At 51.4% G+C, this 20,758-nt stretch overlaps 3 gene segments (V, D, J or C); all 3 read right to left on the reverse strand.

The window, feature by feature from the left end:
* Nucleotides 1-1,006: 1,006 nt before the first annotated feature.
* LOC134414986 (T cell receptor alpha variable 5-like) lies at nucleotides 1,007-15,618 on the reverse strand. The segment is given in 2 exon segments: nucleotides 1,007-1,395; nucleotides 15,472-15,618. Coding segments are annotated over 2 exon segments (432 nt in total).
* Nucleotides 4,031-5,026, reverse strand: LOC134415131 (T cell receptor beta variable 30-like). The segment is given in 2 exon segments: nucleotides 4,031-4,424; nucleotides 4,851-5,026. Coding segments are annotated over 2 exon segments (345 nt in total).
* A 966-nt stretch (nucleotides 15,619-16,584) lies between the features above and the next one.
* Nucleotides 16,585-17,575, reverse strand: LOC134414271 (T cell receptor alpha variable 5-like). The segment is given in 2 exon segments: nucleotides 16,585-16,968; nucleotides 17,400-17,575. Coding segments are annotated over 2 exon segments (345 nt in total).
* Nucleotides 17,576-20,758: the final 3,183 nt, after the last annotated feature.

Here is a 20,758-nt window from a genome sequence, read left to right on the forward strand (position 1 = left end):
CCCTTGCCCTGGTGGCAATGCTCTTCCTAATGCATCCAGGACACCACTGGCTTGTTGGACATCAGGACACATTGCTGGCTCGTGGGGAGCTTCTTGTCCACCAGGACCCCAGGTAACTCTCTGAAGAGCTGATGGTCAGTGCTTCCCTATGCTGCTGCATGGAGCAATTCATCCCCAGGGCCAGAAGCCTGCCTTTGCCTTTGCTGCATTTGAGAATGTTCCTCTCTGCCCATCCCTCCAAGCTGTCAAGGCCCATCAGAAGGGCTGCACAGCCTTCTAAGCTATCAGAAACTTCTCCTAACTTGGTGTTATCAGGGAACTTGATAAGGATACTCTCAACCGTCACCTGAGTCACTGGTCTATAGAACATTGTAACCTGTGGGAAATTTCTGTTATCTGCTCAGCTTGCTAATATAACCTGTAATTTTTATTGTATGTTTGCTGAAGATAAACTTTTTTTGGATGAAGGGCTGGAAGGCAGGTGGATCCTGCCCCAGACACCACTCTGCATGGAGGAATTAGGGATCCACGGAACACTTTACCAGAGCAAGCACAGGCTGGTGCTCTGCTGTTCCTATTCCTTGGCCACAGAACAACCACAGACAAGGGGCTGGAACAGAGGAGCATGTGGGCAGCTGCCACACGGTGCTGGCTACTGCCACACCTGCCAGGCCTTGCCTTCATGCACAGGTGCACCAAGAACTTCCCACACAAGCACTCCTTCTGTTGTTTGACAGTGAGAAGTGTGAGCAGGATTGACAGGAATTGAGTAAGGGAAGACAATGGAGTGCAGATTGAAGACAGAAAGAAAAAGCTAGGGAAGGGAAGGGAACGGGCACAGAGAGAAGAAGAAGGGCTGACAGAAGCAAGTGTAGTGCAAATAAGAGTTAAATGGAGAGGGAGGCCTGGAGTGATAAAAACCAATGACGGACAAATAAACTGTCAGCATCTGAGAAGAGGAGGAAGGCAAGGCCAGGAAGCAGAGCAGCTAAGGAGTGAGCAGTGATCACCCTGCCTCATGCAGCAGCCACAAGTGGAAAGCAGGTCCTGTTTGTGCAGGAACAAGTTTGTGCTCAGCTCCCTCAGCAGTCTCACCACTGTGATCACTCTCAGCACAGTAGTATGTGCCAGAGTCATTGAGAAAGGCATGTTCTATTGAGAGGGTGATACTGTCTCCTTTTATCTTGCTGCTCTTGAAATGGCTCTCAAAACCCTTCTCCACCACTGCATTGGCACCTTCAACTGCATAAACCAGCTGGGTCAGACTGGAATTCTTCTCTGAAGGCAGCAGGTACCAGTACATAGCTGTGTTAGAGGATTTCTTCTCAGAGCATTCCAGATTCACGGATTCGCCTTCTTTGATCACCATGTCTTGAGACTGTTCCAGGGCTAACGCTGGAAAGGAAAAGTAGGAGCAGTGAGGAATATGAAAAAATGGGAAAAATTTTAACTAGGCACTGTGAGTTGGTAGGGAAAGGGTGAGAAGGGATTTGGCAGCCAAGGGAGCAGATCCATGCATGGGACAGCTCTTCACATCAGCAGGTGAATTTCCAAACTCTCCTCAATAGGCACGGTGCATTCCTGGGCTGGTTGAGTCCAAAACCAGGAACAATCTGCGGGCTGCACAAAGAATGACAAATAGATGGCCATTGCAGAAGATTCAGGCATTCCCAGTGCCCCCACATTCCCTGCTGATCCTCCATGCAGAAAGCTCTGCAGGTTGCAGCAGTGCCAGCAGTGGCTCCACAGGTGGGAGAGCAGCAGCGGGATGAGTGGAGGTGCTCAGGGCTGGGTTGAGTTCACTTACCCAAAGGGGCCAGCATGGCCACAAAGAAACAGCAGGGAACCATGGTGGGAGAGCCCCTGCCCTGTCAGCAAGCTGCCTCTTGGAGCTGCCCAAAGGTTTGTGCAGAGGGAGCAGTGAGTGAGGGTGAGACATCTCGGGGTGGGGCTGGCCAAGAAATGACAGGAGGCATTGGCTGGCTGGGAACCCTGGGCAATGACAGAGAGCATCTGTGTCATTGTCCTCTCCGTCCTGACAATTGGCCTATATAAGGAGATTTGCTTTTTTGGCAGGACTGAGCTTGTCCTCCAGTGGGGTGTGGAGGCTGCCCCTGGGATTCAGGCAGTGAGAGCCCTGGGGCTTAGAAAGCAGCTGTGCAGTGCAAATGCATTCACTCATGCTCTGCCAGGGACACCTCTGTGCTGCTCTGCTCACAGGCTGAGGACACCCAGGCCACTGCAGCCTCTCCACTGCAGTCTCTGGTGTTTCTGCTCTGAAGAATATCCACATGTCCTCTGCTGCATAGGACAAAATCTGCATGGGATAACTGGGGAACCCAATGAGCACAGGGATAAACAATATCTGCGACCATGACAAAGGGTGAAAGGGACACAGGGAAGGAGTGACAGGCCATGCTGACAAGGTCTGCTGGCAGCACATTTCCCTCATCCTTCTCCTCCCTGTACCTAGAGCTCTGCTGGTCAATAGGGAAGGAGAAACAAGTGGAAAATGTGAGAATCCCTGGTGAAACTTCTGTCTCGTAATGCTGGGAAGCAGAAGGCTCCCGAGGTGTCATCCAATTCAGTGTTTGACCGAAGGGGAAATTTGCATGGAAGTCCTCAGGAAAACTGTATGCAAGTGCTAAGACAGGATCAAGGAGTGGAGACTGTGGCACAGTGCTGTGTTCTCAATTCACTCTGAGAATAATGGTGATAACAGAGTGTCAGCACTGCTTACCCCAAATCCAGGACTTTCCAGTGTCTCATGCTCTGCCAGAGAGCAGCTGCACATGCAGCTGGAAGGAAGCATTTCCAGGACAGCAGACCCAAACTGGTCAAAAGGACATTGCCTCCCATTCAGCCTGATGCTCTGCGTGGACAAGGAGGGGACCTGGCCAGCTACTGTCTGTCCCTGCTGAGGATGGGCTGGGCACCAGGACACTGGGTGCCCAGTGACAGTATTGTGTATCCCATGGATTTACTTGACTTTTATTTCTGTGTTTTTTCCTTGTTATTTACTCCTATTATTACTGTGTTTGGATCTCAACCTGTCAGTTCTACACTTTTTCCCATCCCACGAGGGCAAGGGGGTAGTGAGGGAGTGCCTGTAACACCCAGCAGCTGACTGGGCTTTAACCACAAGGACCTGAGCACCAGACAGCATCTCCATGTCCCCACTGGTATGGCATGAGCTGCAGCTCCCCTGACCAAGCCTGTGCTTCACACTCCAGCAAGGAATTCGTCGCAGCTGTTCTTGATGCATTATGAGCATTTAGGTGAGGATTCCCTTGGACCCTTGCCTACTTTTTAAATTGTAGATAAAGAGAAATAAGCCAGTCAGGGCAGCCCTCGTGACTTTCAGGAAGCAGCAGGAGATGGAGTGGATGGGCCAGACAAGATGCTCAAAAACACCAACAAGCCCTGCTGAAAATTCCACTTGGACTTCTTCAGCCTGGTCCTTGTCCTGGTCACCAGGGACATTCCATGGCTCACCTGGGCAGCCTCCTGCTGTGGGCAGGGGCAATTTTCAGACATCAGATTGTTCAGGTCACAGGGTATGGGTGTACCTTGGGCTGTGTGTCAATTCCCTGCAGGCCACTGGGTCCAAGGACCAGTGGGCTTTGCCTATCCAGCTGGTGGAGAGGGAAAGTGCTGTGTGAACTGTTCCACATCCTGCTTCCCTGGCCATGAATTGATGTAACAGATTGTAAGGAAGGCGAGCTGGAGGAGGAAGGGAAGTGGAAATCGGAAGAAACTAGGTGTGAGAGGACAGAGAGGAAAAGCCAGGGAGACACACAAAAAGACATGAAAAGAGCAAAGTGGGAAACAATCTGAATGGCAGAGAAAGGAGTAGAGACAGAGAGGACAAGAAGAATTGAGAGTGAAAAGGCAATTCAAGAATGGGAAAGTATAGAAAAGCAGCTAGACACCAAGCTAAAGACTGACCGATGGACAGATAGATGGACAGATGGACAGACAGACTGTCATATCATGTTTTATCTGAAAAGCTGGTGGGCAAGTAAGAAAGCAGGGTCCTCTAAAGCTCAGGGCTCGGTGTGTGCTTGTGGCAGATCCCTGCTTGCCTGGAAAGGTTTGTGCTGTGCTGCACCAGCCTTTGACTCACTGTGGATCTTGTTCAGCACAGAAATATGTGCCTGTGTCATTGAGTAGGGCATGCTGGATCTGCACAGCTAAATGGTTGTTCCTAGTCCCATTACTCTGGAAGCGATTTTGGAATTCCTTCTCAATATCTGCTTTGCCGCCTTCCACTGAGTGCACAACCAGCTGCATTCTGCATTCCTTCTCCTTGGGTGACTTGTACCAGTACATGTTTACAAAAGTTTTCCCTGATGCAGAACATTCCAGAGAGACGGTGTCTCCCACCCGGACAACTGTATCTGGTGACTGCTGAAGGGCCCAGCCTGGAGAGACAGGAGATGAAAGGTGGGGAGTGAAATACATTGAAGAGGACAGAAACACAAATGCTTGAAGCATGAGTGTAATGACACTAGGATATCAGAAAGTTATTGGAAAGTCATCTGCTTCTCTAAACAAGGTACACAGAATGAAAATCCCAAAAAAATCAGCTTCACATGCAAGAGTGAATCTGTTTTGAGAAATAATAATTGTGGTACATTAAAGTGAAGTATTAAAAGGGAGCAGGAAAAAAAACTTTTAATCTCGCAGAGTTTCCTGATTCAATAGCTGGTGCAAAGGCTCACCTGGTACATTGCCCACCCCTGCCCTGGAAATCTTGGGAAGGGGCAGGGCCAGCAACTGGGAACAGAGCTGAGGATGCAGCAGCAGCTCCAGTGCAGCTGATCAGGACCTAGGGAATGCCCACTTACCCACAGGGAGCAGCATGGCCACAAGGAACCGGTGGAAATCCATGGAGAAAGGCCCCCTCCTTCCAGGCACCTGCCCCTGGTGCCAGCACAGACACAGAGGTGTGCAAAGAGGAGAGGTGCAGAGCAAGAGCTGCGTCTCTCTGTGGGTGGGCAGGGGAGGCAGCGGCAGTCTGAAATGTCACCAAGGCTCTTGGCTGCCCAGCAACGGTGGGCAATGACACCTGCAGGCAGTCATGAGCTGCTTGTGCTCTGCTCCTCTGGCTTCCTGCTGTGTGCGAGCGTGGCTGGGCCAGAGTAGGGGGGACTTCAGTAGGTGCCAGAGTTCAGAGCTACCACGGAGCAGGATGGGGCTGTGGGGCAGCCTGAGTGTGTGCGCAGGAATGCACAAAGTGGCAGAAATTGATGGGAAGACAAGGACACCTCAGGAATGCATGTTTGTGTGTCTGTGTCCCGCTGTTTGTCTCCTCCCTAGCGTTCCTCACACTCACAGATTCCCAGCCCTGCCAGCTGCAATGTGGGATCTGTGCTCCTCCCAGTCAGGCCTGACGTGTTGTCCAGGTATGGGAGGAGCTGCCGACCTGCAGAGCTGGTGTCCCTTGGAGCCTGGCAGAGAAGAGTTCTGTAGCTGTTCTTCCCTAACTGCAGAGAGGGATCTCAAGGAGAGAACAGGCTGCCTTTGCTTCTGCACTGGGATTATCCTTTGGGAGACACACTTCATCTCAGAGAGATTTCTGAGGAGAAGGGTGTGCCCCACAGGATGTGCTGATACACCCTGACCTTCTGTATGCCAGAGAAGAACAGATATAATCTTTGTCTCTTTATTGCAGCAGTCTGCAAAAGAGCACCAGGACACAAATGGACAAAGCTGGAGAAAACCATGTCCTCTGCTCTCTGTGTCCACCCAGCCTTGCTCATCTGCCCAAGGCAGTGGGAAATCCCTGTAGGCAGGAAGGGACACTCGTAGTTTGTGTGCCCTGAGTTTGGGCACAGAGCTCTGGCAGCGCCTCTGCCCATCCGTGCTGGGCTGTGTGCACAGCAGGGTGAGGCTGGCCCGTACAGGACATGGAGTGATGCCAGTGCCCAGGGCTCTGAAGGGCTTTGCAGTGAAGATGTTCCCATGTGTCCTGTCAGCAGAGGAGAGCAGCAATGCCTGCAGCTCCTCCCAAATCCTCTGCTGCAGCTCTGAGTGTGTCCCATTGCATTCATTTCCCCAGGCTGCCTAGAGAAGATTCTGGGAAGACCCCAGATTCCTCTAGAGAAGTTGTAGCAAGAAGCAAAGACATTGGGCTGCTTTGTAGGAAGCCCACATCCTGCCACCTGCAGCAGCAGCAGCAGCAGCAGCAGCACTCCAGCAGAGAGGAGGCTGTGCCTGATGTGTCCATGCCAAGGGTCTCCAGTTCCCTGGGGTGAGCAGAGGGCAGGGCAGTGCATGGGGAGCCTTGCAGAAGACACAGGATTTGAGGAGTCAGTGATGTTGAACAGGCTTGGCTGCTGTGTGGGGCCCTGTGTTTAGGCTCTGGGAAGCTTGGATGTTAGCATGGAAATGTGCAGGGTAGGAAGCACCTGGAGTTCCCTGAGCAGGCCTGTGCTGTGCACGGGTGTGTGTTATGCAGGACAGAATCCTGGGATGGGCCAGCCAAGAAGGGACCTCAGTGGGTCACTGCTCCAACGTTCCTGCTCCAGTAGAGTCATCCCAGAGCACATGGCACATAGCTGTATCCAGATGGTTCTGGGATATCTCCAGAGAGAGAGGCTCCACAACACCTTTGGGCAATCTACTGCTTTGCACAGTCTTCTCCAGTGCAATGCTCTTAACACAGACTAAGTTGTGCTTCTACCTTTTGTCCCTTCTCCTAATGCTTGGCATTACAATGACGGACCTTGATCCACATCTTGGAACCCTACCTTCAGATCCTCGTAGATATTGATGAGATGGCTACTTAATTGTTTCTTCTCAGGACAGAAGAGGCCCAGCTCCCTCAGCCTTTGTTCTCTAAAGAGATGCTCCACTCTACTAATCACCTTTCATCTCCTGTCCTGGACATTCTCCAGGAGCTCCATGTCTCTCTTACACCAAAGAGCCCAGAACAGGACACATCACTGCACATGTGCCCCTCACCAGGGCTGAGTGCAGCCTCACTTTGCTTGCCCTGGCGGCAATGCTCTTCCTAATGCATCCCTGGACATTACTGGATTCATGGCCACCAGGACAAAGTGCTGAATCATGGGGAGCTTCTTGTCCAGCAGGACCCCCAGGTCCTTCTCTGAAGAGTTGATGGTCAGTGCTTCCATATGCTGCTGCATGCAGCAATTCCTCCCCAGGGGTAGAACCCTGCATTTGCCTTTCCTCAATTCAACAATGTTCCTCTCTGCCCATCCCTCCAAGCTGTCAAGGCCCATCTGAAGGGCTGCACAGCCTTCTCCGCTATCAGAAACTCCTCCTAACTTCCTGTTATCAGGGAACTTGACAAGGACACTCTCTACCCTTCATCTGAGTCCCTGATGTATAGAACATCGTAACCTGTGGGAAATTTCTGTTATCTTCTCGGCTTGCTAATGTAACCTGTAATTTTAATCCTATGTTTGCTGAAGATAAACTGTATTATGTGGATGAAGGGCTGGAAGGCAAGTGGATACTGCCCCAGACACCATTCTGCATGGAGGAGTTGGGGAGACACTGAGCACTTTACCAGAGCAAACACAGGCTTGTGCTCTGCTGTTCCTATTCCTTGGCCACAGAACAACCACAGACAAGGGGCTGGAACAGAGGAGCATGTGGGCAGCTGCCACACGGTGCTGGCTACTGCCACACCTGCCAGGCCTTGCCTTCATGCACAGGTGCACCAAGAACTTCCCACACAAGCACTCCTTCCATTTCACAGAGAGAAGTGTGAGCCGGGTTTAATGGAGATAAGTAAGAAGAAGTCAGTGGAGTGCAGATTGAAGACAGAAAGAAGCAAGGGAAGGGAAGGGAGACAGAGAGAAGAAGAAGGGCTGACAGAAGCAAGTGTAGTGCAAAAAAGACTTACATGTTAAGGGAGGCCTGGAGTGGCAAGGAGACAATGATGGACAAATAAACTGTCAGCATCTGAGCAGAGGAGGAAGGCAAGGCCAGGAAGCAGAGCAGCTAAGGAGTGAGAAGTGATCACCCTGCCTCGTGCAGAAGCCACGAGTGGAAAGCAGGTCCTGTTTGTGCAGGGACAGGTTTGTGCTCAGCTCCCTCAGCAGTCTCACCACTGTGTTCACTCTCAGCACAGTAGTATGTGCCAGAGTCATTGAGAAAGGCATGTTCTATTGAGAGGGTGATACTGTCTCCTTTTATCTTGCTGCTCTTGAAATGGCTCTCAAAACCCTTCTCCACCACTGCATTGGCACCTTCAACTGCATAAACCAGCTGGGTCAGACTGGAATTCTTCTCTGAAGGCAGCATGAACCAGTACATAGCTCTGTTGGAAGATTTCTTCTGGGAGCATTCCAGATTCACGGATTGGCCTTCTTTGATCACCATGTCTTGAGACTGTTCCAGGGCTAAAACTGGAAAGGAAAAGTAGAAGCAGTGAGGAAGAGGAAAAAATGGGGAAAATTTCAACTAGGCACTGTGGTATAGTAGGAAAAGAGTGAGAAGGGATTGGGCAGCCAAGGGAGCAGATCCATGCATGGGACAGCTCTTCAGATCAGCAGGTGAATTTCCAATCTCTCCTCAATAGGCAAGGTGCATTCCTGGGCTGGTTGAGTCCAAAACCAGGAACCATCTACAGGCTGCACAAAGAATGACAAATAAATGGCCATTGCAGAAGATTCAGGCATTCCCAGTGCCCCCACATTCCCTGCTGATCTTCCATGCAGAAAGCTCTGCAGGATGCAGCAGTGCCAGGAGTGGCTGCACAGCTGGGAGGGCAGCAGCGGGATGAGTGGAGGTGCTCAGGGCTGGGTTGAGTTCACTTACCCAGAGGGGCCAGCATGGCCACAAAGAAACAGCAGGGAACCATGGCAGGAGAGCCCCTGCCCTGTCAGCAAGCTGCCTCTTGGAGCTGCCCAAAGGTTTGTGCAGAGGGAGCAGTGAGTGAGGGTGGTGAGTGAATCTCGGGGTGGGGCTGGCCAAGAAATGACAGGAGGCATTGGCTGGCTGGGAACCCTGGGCAATGACACAAACTGTGTGTCAGCACAAACTCTGTTTCTGCAGGAAACCAGGAACCCTGCAGAGATGCAGCAGGTGGAATGGGCAGGCTGGGCATGGGTGGATGTGGAGGGAAGGCTGGGGTTGGAAGGACAGAACTCTGCTGGGCTTGCAGGTGAGTGTGAGTGCGTGCAAGGCAGAGAAATGATGGCTGCTCCCCTCCTGCCTCTGAAGTCCTTGGGAGATGGAGGAATGAGGGATAAAGGCCACACAGAGGTGCCTGGAATTTTCTCATGCACTCTCCCAGATTTCCCCAGTCATGGCTGGTTCAGTCCCTGCCTGGCCACCCCATGTCCCAGCCAGCTGTGTGACAGCTCTTCTTCTCTATGAGCCCTGTGAGCACAGCAAATGCCACCTGTGAGAGGGAGGCAGGAGCCTGAAAGGCACCACAGCAGCCCAAGCACTCAGAGCTGTGAGGGCTCTCATGGGCGCTGCAGTGAGAGCGGCAGGAGAGGAAGGTGAACACCTGTGGGGAGCTGAGGCACAGTGAGCCTTGTCTTTCCAGCTGGTGGAGAGGGAAAGTGCTGTGTGAACTATTCCACATCCTGCTTCCCTGGCCTTGAATTGATGTAACTGATTGTAAGGAAGGGTAGATGGAGGAGGAAGGGAATAGGAAAGAGGAAGGGACTAGGTATGAGAGGACAGTGAAAAAAAGTCAGGGGGACACACAGAATGAGGTGAAAAGAGCATAGTCACAAAAAATGTGAATGGGAGATAACAGAGGCAAGACAGTGAGGACAAGAAGAATTGAGAGTGAGAAAGTGATTCAGAGATGGGAAAAAAGAGAAGAGCAAAAGAAATACAGATGGACAGATAGCGGGACAGACAGAGAACCAAACCAATTTTTTCCTGATGAGCTGTGGGGCAAGTAAGAAAACGGGGCTGTGTCAAACACAGGCCTCAGTGTATGCTGGTGGCAGATCCCTGCTTGCCTGGAAAGGTTTGTGCTGTGCTGCACCAGCCTTTGACTCACTGTGGATCTTGTTCAGCACAGAAATATGTGCCTGTGTCATTGAGTAGGGCATGCTGTATCTGCACAGCTAAATGGTTGTTCCTAGTCCCATTACTCTGGAAGCGATTTTGGAATTCCTTCTCAATATCTGCTTTGCCACCTTCCACTGAATACACAACCAGCTGCATTCTGGCATCCTTCTCCTTGGGTAACTTGTACCAGTACATGTGTATGTAATTGTTTGCTGATGCAGAACATTGCAGAGTGACGGTGTCTCCCAGCCGGACAACTGTATCTGGTGAGTGCTGAAGGGCCCAGCCTGGAGAGACAGGAGATGAAAGGTGGAGAGTGAAATACATTGAAGAAGACAAAAGTGGGCATCATTAAAGTATGCCAAGCTATGCAATGGCACCAGGATATAAGAAAGCAATGGGAGAGTGACCTACTTCTTTGAAAAGAACACATAGGATCAAAAATCCCCAAAAAAACCAACTTAAAATACAACAGTGAATCTCTTTTGAGAAATAATGGCTTTGCTACTCTAAAATGCAGTATTAAAATAGGGAAGGAAAAACAGGCTTTCATTTTCGCAGAGTTTCCTGATTCAATAGCTGGTGCAAAGGCTCACCTTGTTCATTGCAAACCATACCCCTGGAATTCCTGGGAAGGAGCAGTGCCAGCAACTGGGAGCAGAGCTGAGGATGCAGCAGCATCTCCAGTGCAGCTGATCAGGACCAAGGGAATGCCCACTTACCCACAGGGAGCAGCATGGCCACAAGGAACCGGTGGAAATCCATGGAGAAAGGCCCCCTCCTTCCAGGCACCTGCCCCTGGTGCCAGCACAGACGCAGAGGTGTGCAAAGAGGAGAGGTGCAGAGCAAGAGATGCGTCTCTCTGTGGGTGGGCAGGGGAGGCAGCGGCAGTCTGAAATGTCACCAAGGCTCTTGGCTGCCCAGCAACGGTGGGCAATGACACCTGCAGGCAGTCATGAGCTGCTTGTGCTCTGCTCCTCTGGCTTCCTGCTGTGTGCGAGCGTGGCTGGGCCAGAGTAGGGGGGACTTCAGTAGGTGCCAGAGTTCAGAGCTACCACGGAGCAGGATGGGGCTGTGGGGCAGCCTGAGTGTGTGCGCAGGAATGCACAAAGTGGCAGAAATTGATGGGAAGACAAGGACACCTCAGGAATGCATGTTTGTGTGTCTCTGTCCTGCTGTTTGTCTCCTCCCTAGCGTTCCTCACACTCACAGATTGCCAGCCCTGCAAGCTGCAATGGGGAATCGCTGCTTCTCCCAGTCAGGCCTGACGTGTTGTCCAGGTATGGGAGAAGCTGCTGACCTGCAGAGCTGGTGTCTCTTGGAGCGTGGCAGAGAAGAGTTCTGTAGCTGTTCTTCTCTAACTGCAGAGAGGAATCTCAAGGAGAGAACAGGCCGCCTTTGCTTCTGCACTGGGATTATCCTTTGGGAGACACTTCACTTTGGAGAGATTTCTGAGGAGAAGGGTGTGCCCCACACAATGTGTGCATACACCCTGACCTTCTCTATGTCAGAGAAGAGCAGCTATAATCCTTGTCTCTTTATTGCAGCAGTCTGCAAATGAGCAGCAGGACACAAATGGAGAAAGCTGGAGAAAACCATGTCCTCTGCTCTCTGTGTCCACCCAGCCTTGCTCACCTGCCCAAGGCAGTGGGAAATCCCTGTAGGCAGGAAGGGACACTCGTAGTTTGTGTGCCCTGAGTTTGGGCACAGAGCTCTGGCAGCGCCTCTGCCCATCCGTGCTGGGCTGTGTGCACAGCAGGGTGAGGCTGGCCCGTACAGGACATGGAGTGATGCCAGTGCCCAGGGCTCGGAAGGGCTTTGCAGTGAAGATGTTCCCCTGTGTCCTGTCAGCAGAGGAGAGCAGCAATGCCTGCAGCTCCTCCCAAATCCTCTGCTGCAGCTCTGAGTGTGTCCCATTGCATTCATTTCCCCAGGCTGCCTAGAGAAGATTCAGGGAAGGCCCCAGATTCCTCTACAGAAGTTGTAGCAAGAAGCAAAGAGATTGGGCTGCTTTGTAGGAAGCCCACATCCTGCCACCTGCAGCAGGAGCAGCAGCAGCAGCAGCGCTCCAGCAGAGAGGAGGCTGTGCCTGATGTGTCCATGCCAAGGGTCTCCAGTTCCCTGGGGTGAGCAGAGGGCAGGGCAGTGCATGGGGAGCCTTGCAGAAGACACAGGATTTGAGGAGTCAGTGATGTTGAACAGCCATGGCTGCTGTCTGGGGTTCTGTGTTTAGGCTCTTGGAAATTGGACGTTACCGTGGTAATCTGCAGGGTGGGAACCACCTTTATTGTGAATAATGAAATCCTGGAGATGAGAGTTAGTTTTCAGAGTAGTAATTGGTAGTTGATGTTAATGAAGTTGATAAGGTCTTAATTTGAAATGTTGGTCTGTTGTTAAACATTGAATATTAGAGTTCTAAGACTTGCCTTTAGTTACTGTTGTTAAATGTTACTGTTTTACTCTGTATTTGTATCTCTCCTCATCATACTCTCTATTTGTACAGCGTCTTAGTCTCTTGTTAAACATTGAATGTTAGAATTCTAAGACTTGCCTTTATTTGCCGCTGTTAGATTTTACTATTTTACCCTGTATTTGTATCTCTCCCCGTCATACTCTGTGTTTGTACCCCTTTCCGTCTCACCCGGGATTATTAGCCATTCCCATCGGGACCCACTTCCCTGCTCCCCTGCTCCCAGGAGGCCTCGCACCCGGACTGAATTCAAAGGAGAGGCTGTGGGAACACTATGAACCCTCTCAAAACAACAAACCAGCACATAAACTTTGACTTTAACCCACCAGAACCACACTAAATCACCCACTCTTGACCAGAGCCGGATTCCGTCCTGTCACCATAATTTTGATGGTACCCAGCTTGGAGGATACCCCTGGTCTACGAGCCAATATTGCCTTCCTAATGACTCTCCTGAGGATGGAAGCCCCAGCTCTGCCGAAAGACAAAGCTGCACTCCTTCTCCTCAGCGTCGTCCGGTGGGAGCAGTGGCGGTGTGCGCGACCCCTCGGGTTCCCCACCCAGAGCTGTCTTTAATAAAGGCCTTTTTAAAGGAGCTGGTCTCCTGGCCCTGTTTAACATACGGAGTGCCCTGAGCAGGCCTGTGCTGGGCTCGGGTTTGTGTTATGCAGGGCAGAATCATGGGATGGCCCAGACAAGAAGGGACCTCAGGGGGTCACTGCTCCAACCTCCCTGCTCAAGCAGAGTCATCCCAGAGCACATGGGGCATGACTATCTCTACGTGGTTCTGGAATATCTGCAGACAGAGGCTCCACAACCTCTTTAGGCCACCTGCTCCTTTGCACAGTCTGCACCGGAGCTAAGCTCTGGTCACAGATTAAGGTGGAACTTCCAGTGCAGCATTTTCTGCCTCTTGTCCTCGTACTTGGCATCACAGTGAAGAATCTGGATCTACCTGTAGGAACCCTGCCTTCAGATCCTTGTTGACATTGATGAGGTGGCCACTTGGTGTTTTCTTCTCAAGGCAGAAGAGACCCAGCTCCCTCAGCCTTTGTTCCCTAAAGAGATGCTCCACTCTACTAATCACCTTTCATCTCCTGTCCTGGACATTTTCCAGGAGATCCATGTCTCTTATGCACCAAAGAGGCCAGAGCAGGACACCTCACCAGGGCTGACTGCAGGTTCACTTCCCTTGCCCTGGCGGCAATGCTCTTCCTAATGCATCCCAGGACACCACTGGCTTGTGAGACATCAGGACACATTGCTGGCTTGTGGGGAGATTCTTGTCCACCAGGACCCCAGGAAATTCTCTTAAGAGCTGATGGTCAGTGCTTCACTGTGCTGCTGCATGGAGCAATTCATCCCCAAGGGACGAAGCCTGCATTTGTCTTTGCTGAATTTGAGAATATTCCTCTCTGCCCATCCCTCCAAGCTGTCAAGGCCCATCTTTACAGCCTTCTCCGCTATCAGAAACTCCTCCTAACTTGGTGTTATCAGGGAACTTGATAAGCACACTCTCTACCCTTCATCTGAGTCACTGGTCTATAGAACATTGTAAACTGTGGGAAATTTTTGTGTTATCTGCTCAGCTTGCAAATGTAACCTGTAATTTTTATCCAAATTTGCTGAAGATAAACTGTATTATGTGGATCAAGGGCTGGAAGGCAGGTGGATCCTGCCCCAGACACCACTCTGCATGTAGGAGTTGGGGATCCACTGAACACTTTACCAGATCAAGCCCAGGCTTGTGCTCTGCTGTTCCTATTCCTTGGCCACAGAACAACCACAGACAAGGGGCTGGAACAGAGGAGCATGTGGGCAGCTGCCACACGGTGCTGGCTACTGCCACACCTGCCAGGCCTTGCCTTCATGCACAGGTGCAGCAAGAACTTCCCACACAAACACTCCTTCCATTTCACAGTGAGAAGTGTGAGCAGGGTGGACAGGAGTTAAGTAAGAGGAAGACAATGGAGTGCAGATTGAAGACAGAAAGAAGCAAGGGAAGTGAAGGGAGACAGAGAGAAGAAGAAGGGCTGACAGAAGCAAGTGTAGTGCAAAAAAGACTTACATGTTAAGGGAGGCCTGGAGTGGCAAGGAGACAATGATGGACAAATAAACTGTCAGCATCTGAGAAGAGGAGGAAGGCAAGGCCAGGAAGCAGAGCAGCTAAGGAGTGAGAAGTGATCACCCTGCCTCGTGCAGAAGCCACGAGTGGAAAGCAGGTCCTGTTTGTGCAGGGACGGGACAGGTTTGTGCTCAGCTCCCTCAGCAGTCTCACCACTGTGATCACTCTCAGCACAGTAGTATGTGCCAGAGTCATTGAGAAAGGCATGTTCTATTGAGAGGGTGATACTGTCTCCTTTTATCTTGCTGCTCTTGAAATGGCTCTCAAAACCCTTCTCCACCACTGCATTGGCACCTTCAACTGCATAAACCAGCTGGGTCAGACTGGAATTCTTCTCTGAAGGCAGCATGAACCAGTACATAGCTCTGTTGGAAGATTTCTTCTGGGAGCATTCCAGATTCACGGATTGGCCTTCTTTGATCACCATGTCTTGAGACTGTTCCAGGGCTAAAACTGGAAAGGAAAAGTAGAAGCAGTGAGGAAGAGGAAAAAATGGGGAAAATTTCAACTAGGCACTGTGGTATAGTAGGAAAAGAGTGACAAGGGATTGGGCAGCCAAGGGAGCAGATCCATGCATGGCACAGCTCTTCAGATCAGCAGGTGAATTTCCAATCTCTCCTCAATAGGCAAGGTGCATTCCTGGGCTGGTTGAGTCCAAAACCAGGAACCATCTACGGGCTGCACAAAGAATGACAAATAGATGGCCATTGCAGAAGATTCAGGCGTTCCCATTGCCCCCACATTCCCTGCTGATCCTCCATGCAGAAAGCTCTGCAGGATGCAGCAGTGCCAGGAGTGGCTGCACAGCTGGGAGGGCAGCAGCGGGATGAGTGGAGGTGCTCAGGGCTGGGTTGAGTTCACTTACCCAGAGGGGCCAGCATGGCCACAAAGAAACAGCAGGGAACCATGGCGGGAGAGCCCCTGCCCTGTCAGCAAGCTGCCTCTTGGAGCTGCCCAAAGGTTTGTGCAGAGGGAGCAGTGAGTGAGGGTGAGACATCTCGGGGTGGGGCTGGCCAAGAAATGACAGGAGGCATTGGCTGGCTGGGAGCCCTGGGCAATGACACAAACTGTGTGTCAGCACAAACTCAGTTTCTGCAGGAAACCAGGAACCCTGCAGAGATGCAGCAGGTGGAATTGGCAGGCTGGGCATGGGTGGATGTGGAGGGAAGGCTGGGGTTGGAAGGACAGAACTCTGCTGGGCTTGCAGGTGAGTGTGAGTGCGTGCAAGGCAGAGAAATGATGGCTGCTCCCCTCCTGCCTCTGAAGTCCTTGGGAGATGGAGGAATGAGGGATAAAGGCCACACAGAGGTGCCTGGAATTTTCTCATGCACTCTCCCAGATTTCCCCAGTCATGGCTGGTTCAGTCCCTGCCTGGCCACCCCATGTCCCAGCCAGCTGTGTGACAGCTCTTCTTCTCTATGAGCCCTGTGAGCACAGCAAATGCCACCTGTGAGAGGGAGGCAGGAGCCTGAAAGGCACCACAGCAGCCCGAGCACTCAGAGCTGTGAGGGCTCTCATGGGCGCTGCAGTGAGAGCGGCAGGAGAGGAAGGTGAACACCTGTGGGGAGCTGAGGCACAGTGAGCCTTGTCTTTCCAGCTGGTGGAGAGGGAAAGTGCTGTGTGAACTATTCCACATCCTGCTTCCCTGGCCTTGAATTGATGCAAAAGATTGTAAGGAAGGAGAGATGGAGGAGGAAGGGAATAGGAAAGAGGAAGGGACTAGGTATGAGAGGACAGAGAGGGAAATTCAGGGGGACAGACAGAATGACTTGAAAAGAGCAAAGACAGAAACAATCTGAATGGGAGATAAATGAGGTCAGACTGTGAGCACAAGAAGAATTGAGAGTGAGAAAGTGATTCAGAGATGGGAAAGAATAGAAGAGCAAAGAAATACAGATGGACAGATAGTTGGACAGACAGAGAGCCAAACCAATTTTTTCCTGATGAGCTGGAGGCCAAGTAAGAAAACAGGGCTCTTTCAAACACAGAGCTCAGTGTGTGCTGGAGGCAGATCCCTGTTTGCCTGGAAAGGTTTGTGCTGTGCTGCACCAGCCTTTGACTCACTGTGGATCTTGTTCAGCACAGAAATATGTGCCTGTGTCATTGAGTAGGGCATGCTGGATCTGCACAGCTAAATGGTTGTTCCTAGTCCCGCTACTCTGGAAGCGATTTTGGAATTCCTTCTCAATATCTGCTTTGCTGCCTTCCACTGAGTACACAACCAGCTGCATTCTGGCATCCTTCTCCATGGGTAACTTGTACCAAGACAGGTATATGAAATCTTTCCCTGATGCAGAACATTGCAGAGTGACGGTGTCTCCCAGCCGGACAACTGTATCTGGTGATTGCTGAAGGGCCCAGCCTGGAGAGACAGGAGATGAAAGGTGGGGAGTGAAATGCATTGAAGACAATAATACACTTCCTTAAAGTATCACATGTCATGGAATGGCACCAGGATATCACAAAGCAATGGGACAGTACCCAGCTTCTCTGAAAAAGGCAGATAGGATCCAAAATCCCCAAAGAAACCCAATTCAAATGCAACAGTAAACATGTTTTGAGAAATACTGACTTTAGTACGCTCTAGTGAAGTATTAAAATGGGGCAGGAGAAATCATATTTGCCACTGTCGAGTTTTGTCATTCAACATGTCTTGGCAAAATTCACCTGGTTCATTGCCCACCCCTGCCCTGGAAATCTTGGGAAGGGGCAGTGCCAGTAACTGGGAGTAGAGCTGAGGATGCAGCAGCAGCTCCAGTGCAGCTGATCAGGACCAAGGGAATGCCCACTTACCCACAGGGAGCAGCATGGCCACAAGGAACCGGTGGAAATCCATGGAGAAAGGCCCCCTCCTTCCAGGCACCTGCCCCTGGTGCCAGCACAGACACAGAGGTGTGCAAAGAGGAGAGGTGCAGAGCAAGAGCTGCGTCTCTCTGTGGGTGGGCAGGGGAGGCAGCGGCAGTCTGAAATGTCACCAAGGCTCTTGGCTGCCCAGCAACGGTGGGCAATGACACCTGCAGGCAGTCATGAGCTGCTTGTGCTCTGCTCCTCTGGCTTCCTGCTGTGTGCGAGCGTGGCTGGGCCAGAGTAGGGGGGACTTCAGTAGGTGCCAGAGTTCAGAGCTACCACGGAGCAGGATGGGGCTGTGGGGCAGCCTGAGTGTGTGCGCAGGAATGCACAAAGGGGCAGAAATTGATGGGAAGACAAGGAGACCTCAGGAATGCATGTTTGTGTGTCTGTGTCCCGCTGTTTGTCTCCTCCCTAGCCTCCCTCACACTCACAGATTCCCAGCCCTGCAAGCTGCAATGGGGAATCTCTGCTTCTCCCAGTCAGGCCTGACGTGTTGTCCAGGTACGGGAGGAGCAGCTGACCTGCAGAACTGGTGTCTCTTGGAGCGTGGCAGAGAAGAGTTCTGTAGCTGTTCTTCTCTAACTCCCGAGGGGGATGTCAAGGAGAGAACAGGCTGCCTTTGCATCTGCACTCAGATTATCCTTTGAGACACTCTTCATCTCAGAGAGATTTCTGAGGAGAAGTGTGTGCCCCACAGGATGTGCTGATACACCCTGACCTTCTCTGTGCCAGATTAGAACAGATATAATTCTTGTCCCTTTATTGCAGCAGTCTGCAAATGAGCAGCAGGACACAAATGGGCAAAGCTGGAGAAAACCATGTCCTCTGCTCTCTGTGTCCACCCAGCCTTGCTCATCTGCCCAAGGCAGTGGGAAATCCCTGTAGGCAGGAAGGGACACTCGTAGTTTGTGTGCCCTTAGTTTGGGCACAGAGCTCTGGCAGCGCCTCTGCCCATCCGTGCTGGGCTGTGTGCACAGCAGGGTGAGGCTGGCCCGTACAGGACATGGAGTGATGCCAGTGCCCAGGGCTCTGAAGGGCTTTGCAGTGAAGATGTTCCCCTGTGTCCTGTCAGCAGAGGAGAGCAGCAATGCCTGCAGCTCCTCCCAAATCCTCTGCTGCAGCTCTGAGTGTGTCCCATTGCATTCATTTCCCCAGGCTGCCTAGAGAAGATTCAGGGAAGGCCCCAGATTCCTCTACAGAAGTTGTAGAAAGAAGCAAAGACATTGGGCTGCTTTGTAGGAAGCCCACATCCTGCCACCTGCAGCAGCAGCAGCAGCAGCAGCAGTGCTCCAGCAGAGAGGGGGCTGTGCCTGATGTGTCCATGCCAAGGGTCTCCAGTTCCCTGGGGTGAGCAGAGGGCAGGGCAGTGCATGGGGAGCCTTGCAGAAGACACAGGATTTGAGGAGTCAGTGATGTTGAACAGGCTTGGCTGCTGTGTGGGGTCCTGTGTTTAGGCTCTTGGAAATTGGACGTTACCGTGGTAATCTGCATGGTGGGAACCACCTTTACTGTGAATAATGAAATCCTGGAGATGAAAGTTGTTTTTCAGAGTAGTAGTTGGTAGTTGATGTTAATGAAGTTGATAAGGTCTTAATTTGAAATGTTGGTCTGTTGTTAAACATTGAATGTTATTATTCTAAGACTTGCCTTTATTTGCCGCTGTTTGATTTTACTATTTTACCCTGTATTTGTATCTCTCCCCGTCATACTCTGTGTTTGTACCCCTTTCCGTCTCACCCGGGATTATTAGCCATTCCCATCGGGACCCACTTCCCTGCTCCCCTGCTCCCAGGAGGCCTCGCACCCGGACTGAATTCAAAGGAGAGGCTGTGGGAACACTATGAACCCTCTCAAAACAACAAACCAGCACATAAACTTTGACTTTAACCCACCGGAACCACACTAAATCACCCACTCTTGACCAGAGCCGGATTCCGTCCTGTCACCATAATTTTGATGGTACCCAGCTTGGAGGATACCCCTGGTCTACGAGCCAATATTGCCTTCCTAATGACTCTCCTGAGGATGGAAGCCCCAGCTCTGCCGAAAGACAAAGCTGCACTCCTCCTCCTCAGCGTCGTCCAGTGGGAGCAGTGGCGGTGTGCGCGACCCCTCGGGTTCCCCACCCAGAGCTGTCTTTAATAAAGGCCTTTTTAAAGGAGCTGGTCTCCTGGCCCTGTTTAACATACGGAGTGCCCTGAGCAGGCCTGTGCTGGGCTCGGGTTTGTGTTATGCAGGGCAGAATCATGGGATGGCCCAGACAAGAAGGGACCTCAGGGGGTCACTGCTCCAACCTCCCTGCTCAAGCAGAGTCATCCCAGAGCACATGGGGCATGACTGTCTCTACATGGTTCTGGAATATCTTCAGACAGAGGCTCCACAACCTCTTTCGGCCACCTGCTCCTTTGCACAGTCTGCACCGGAGCTAAGCTCTGGTCACAGATTAAGGTGGAACTTCCAGTGCAGCATTTTCTGCCTCTTGTCCTCGTACTTGGCATCACAGTGAAGAATCTGGATCTACCTGTACGAACCCTGCCTTCAGATCCTTGTTGACATTGATGAGGTGGCCACTTGGTGTTTTCTTCTCAAGGCAGAAGAGACCCAGCTCCCTCAGCCTTTGTTCCCTAAAGAGATGCTCCACTCTACTAATCACCTTTCATCTCCTGTCCTGGACATTTTCCAGGAGATCCATGTCTCTTATGCACCAAAGAGGCCAGAGCAGGACACCTCACCAGGGCTGACTGCAGGTTCACTTCCCTTGCCCTGGCGGCAATGCTCTTCCTAATGCATCCCAGGACACCACTGGCTTGTGAGACATCAGGACACATTGCTGGCTTGTGGGGAGATTCTTGTCCACCAGGACCCCAGGAAATTCTCTTAAGAGCTGATGGTCAGTGCTTCACTGTGCTGCTGCATGGAGCAATTCATCCCCAAGGGACGAAGCCTGCATTTGTCTTTGCTGAATTTGAGAATATTCCTCTCTGCCCATCCCTCCAAGCTGTCAAGGCCCATCTTTACAGCCTTCTCCGCTATCAGAAACTCCTCCTAACTTGGTGTTATCAGGGAACTTGATAAGGACACTCTCTACCCTTCATCTGAGTCACTGGTCTATAGAACATTGTAAACTGTGGGAAATTTTTGTGTTATCTGCTCAGCTTGCAAATGTAACCTGTAATTTTTATCCAATATTTGCTGAAGATAAACTGTATTATGTGGATCAAGGGCTGGAAGGCAGGTGGATCCTGCCCCAGACACCACTCTGCATGGAGGAATTAGGGATCCACTTAACAATTTACCAGATC

Source organism: Melospiza melodia, chromosome 2 (genome assembly GCF_035770615.1).
Source record: "Melospiza melodia melodia isolate bMelMel2 chromosome 2, bMelMel2.pri, whole genome shotgun sequence".
Lineage (NCBI taxonomy): Eukaryota > Metazoa > Chordata > Aves > Passeriformes > Passerellidae > Melospiza > Melospiza melodia.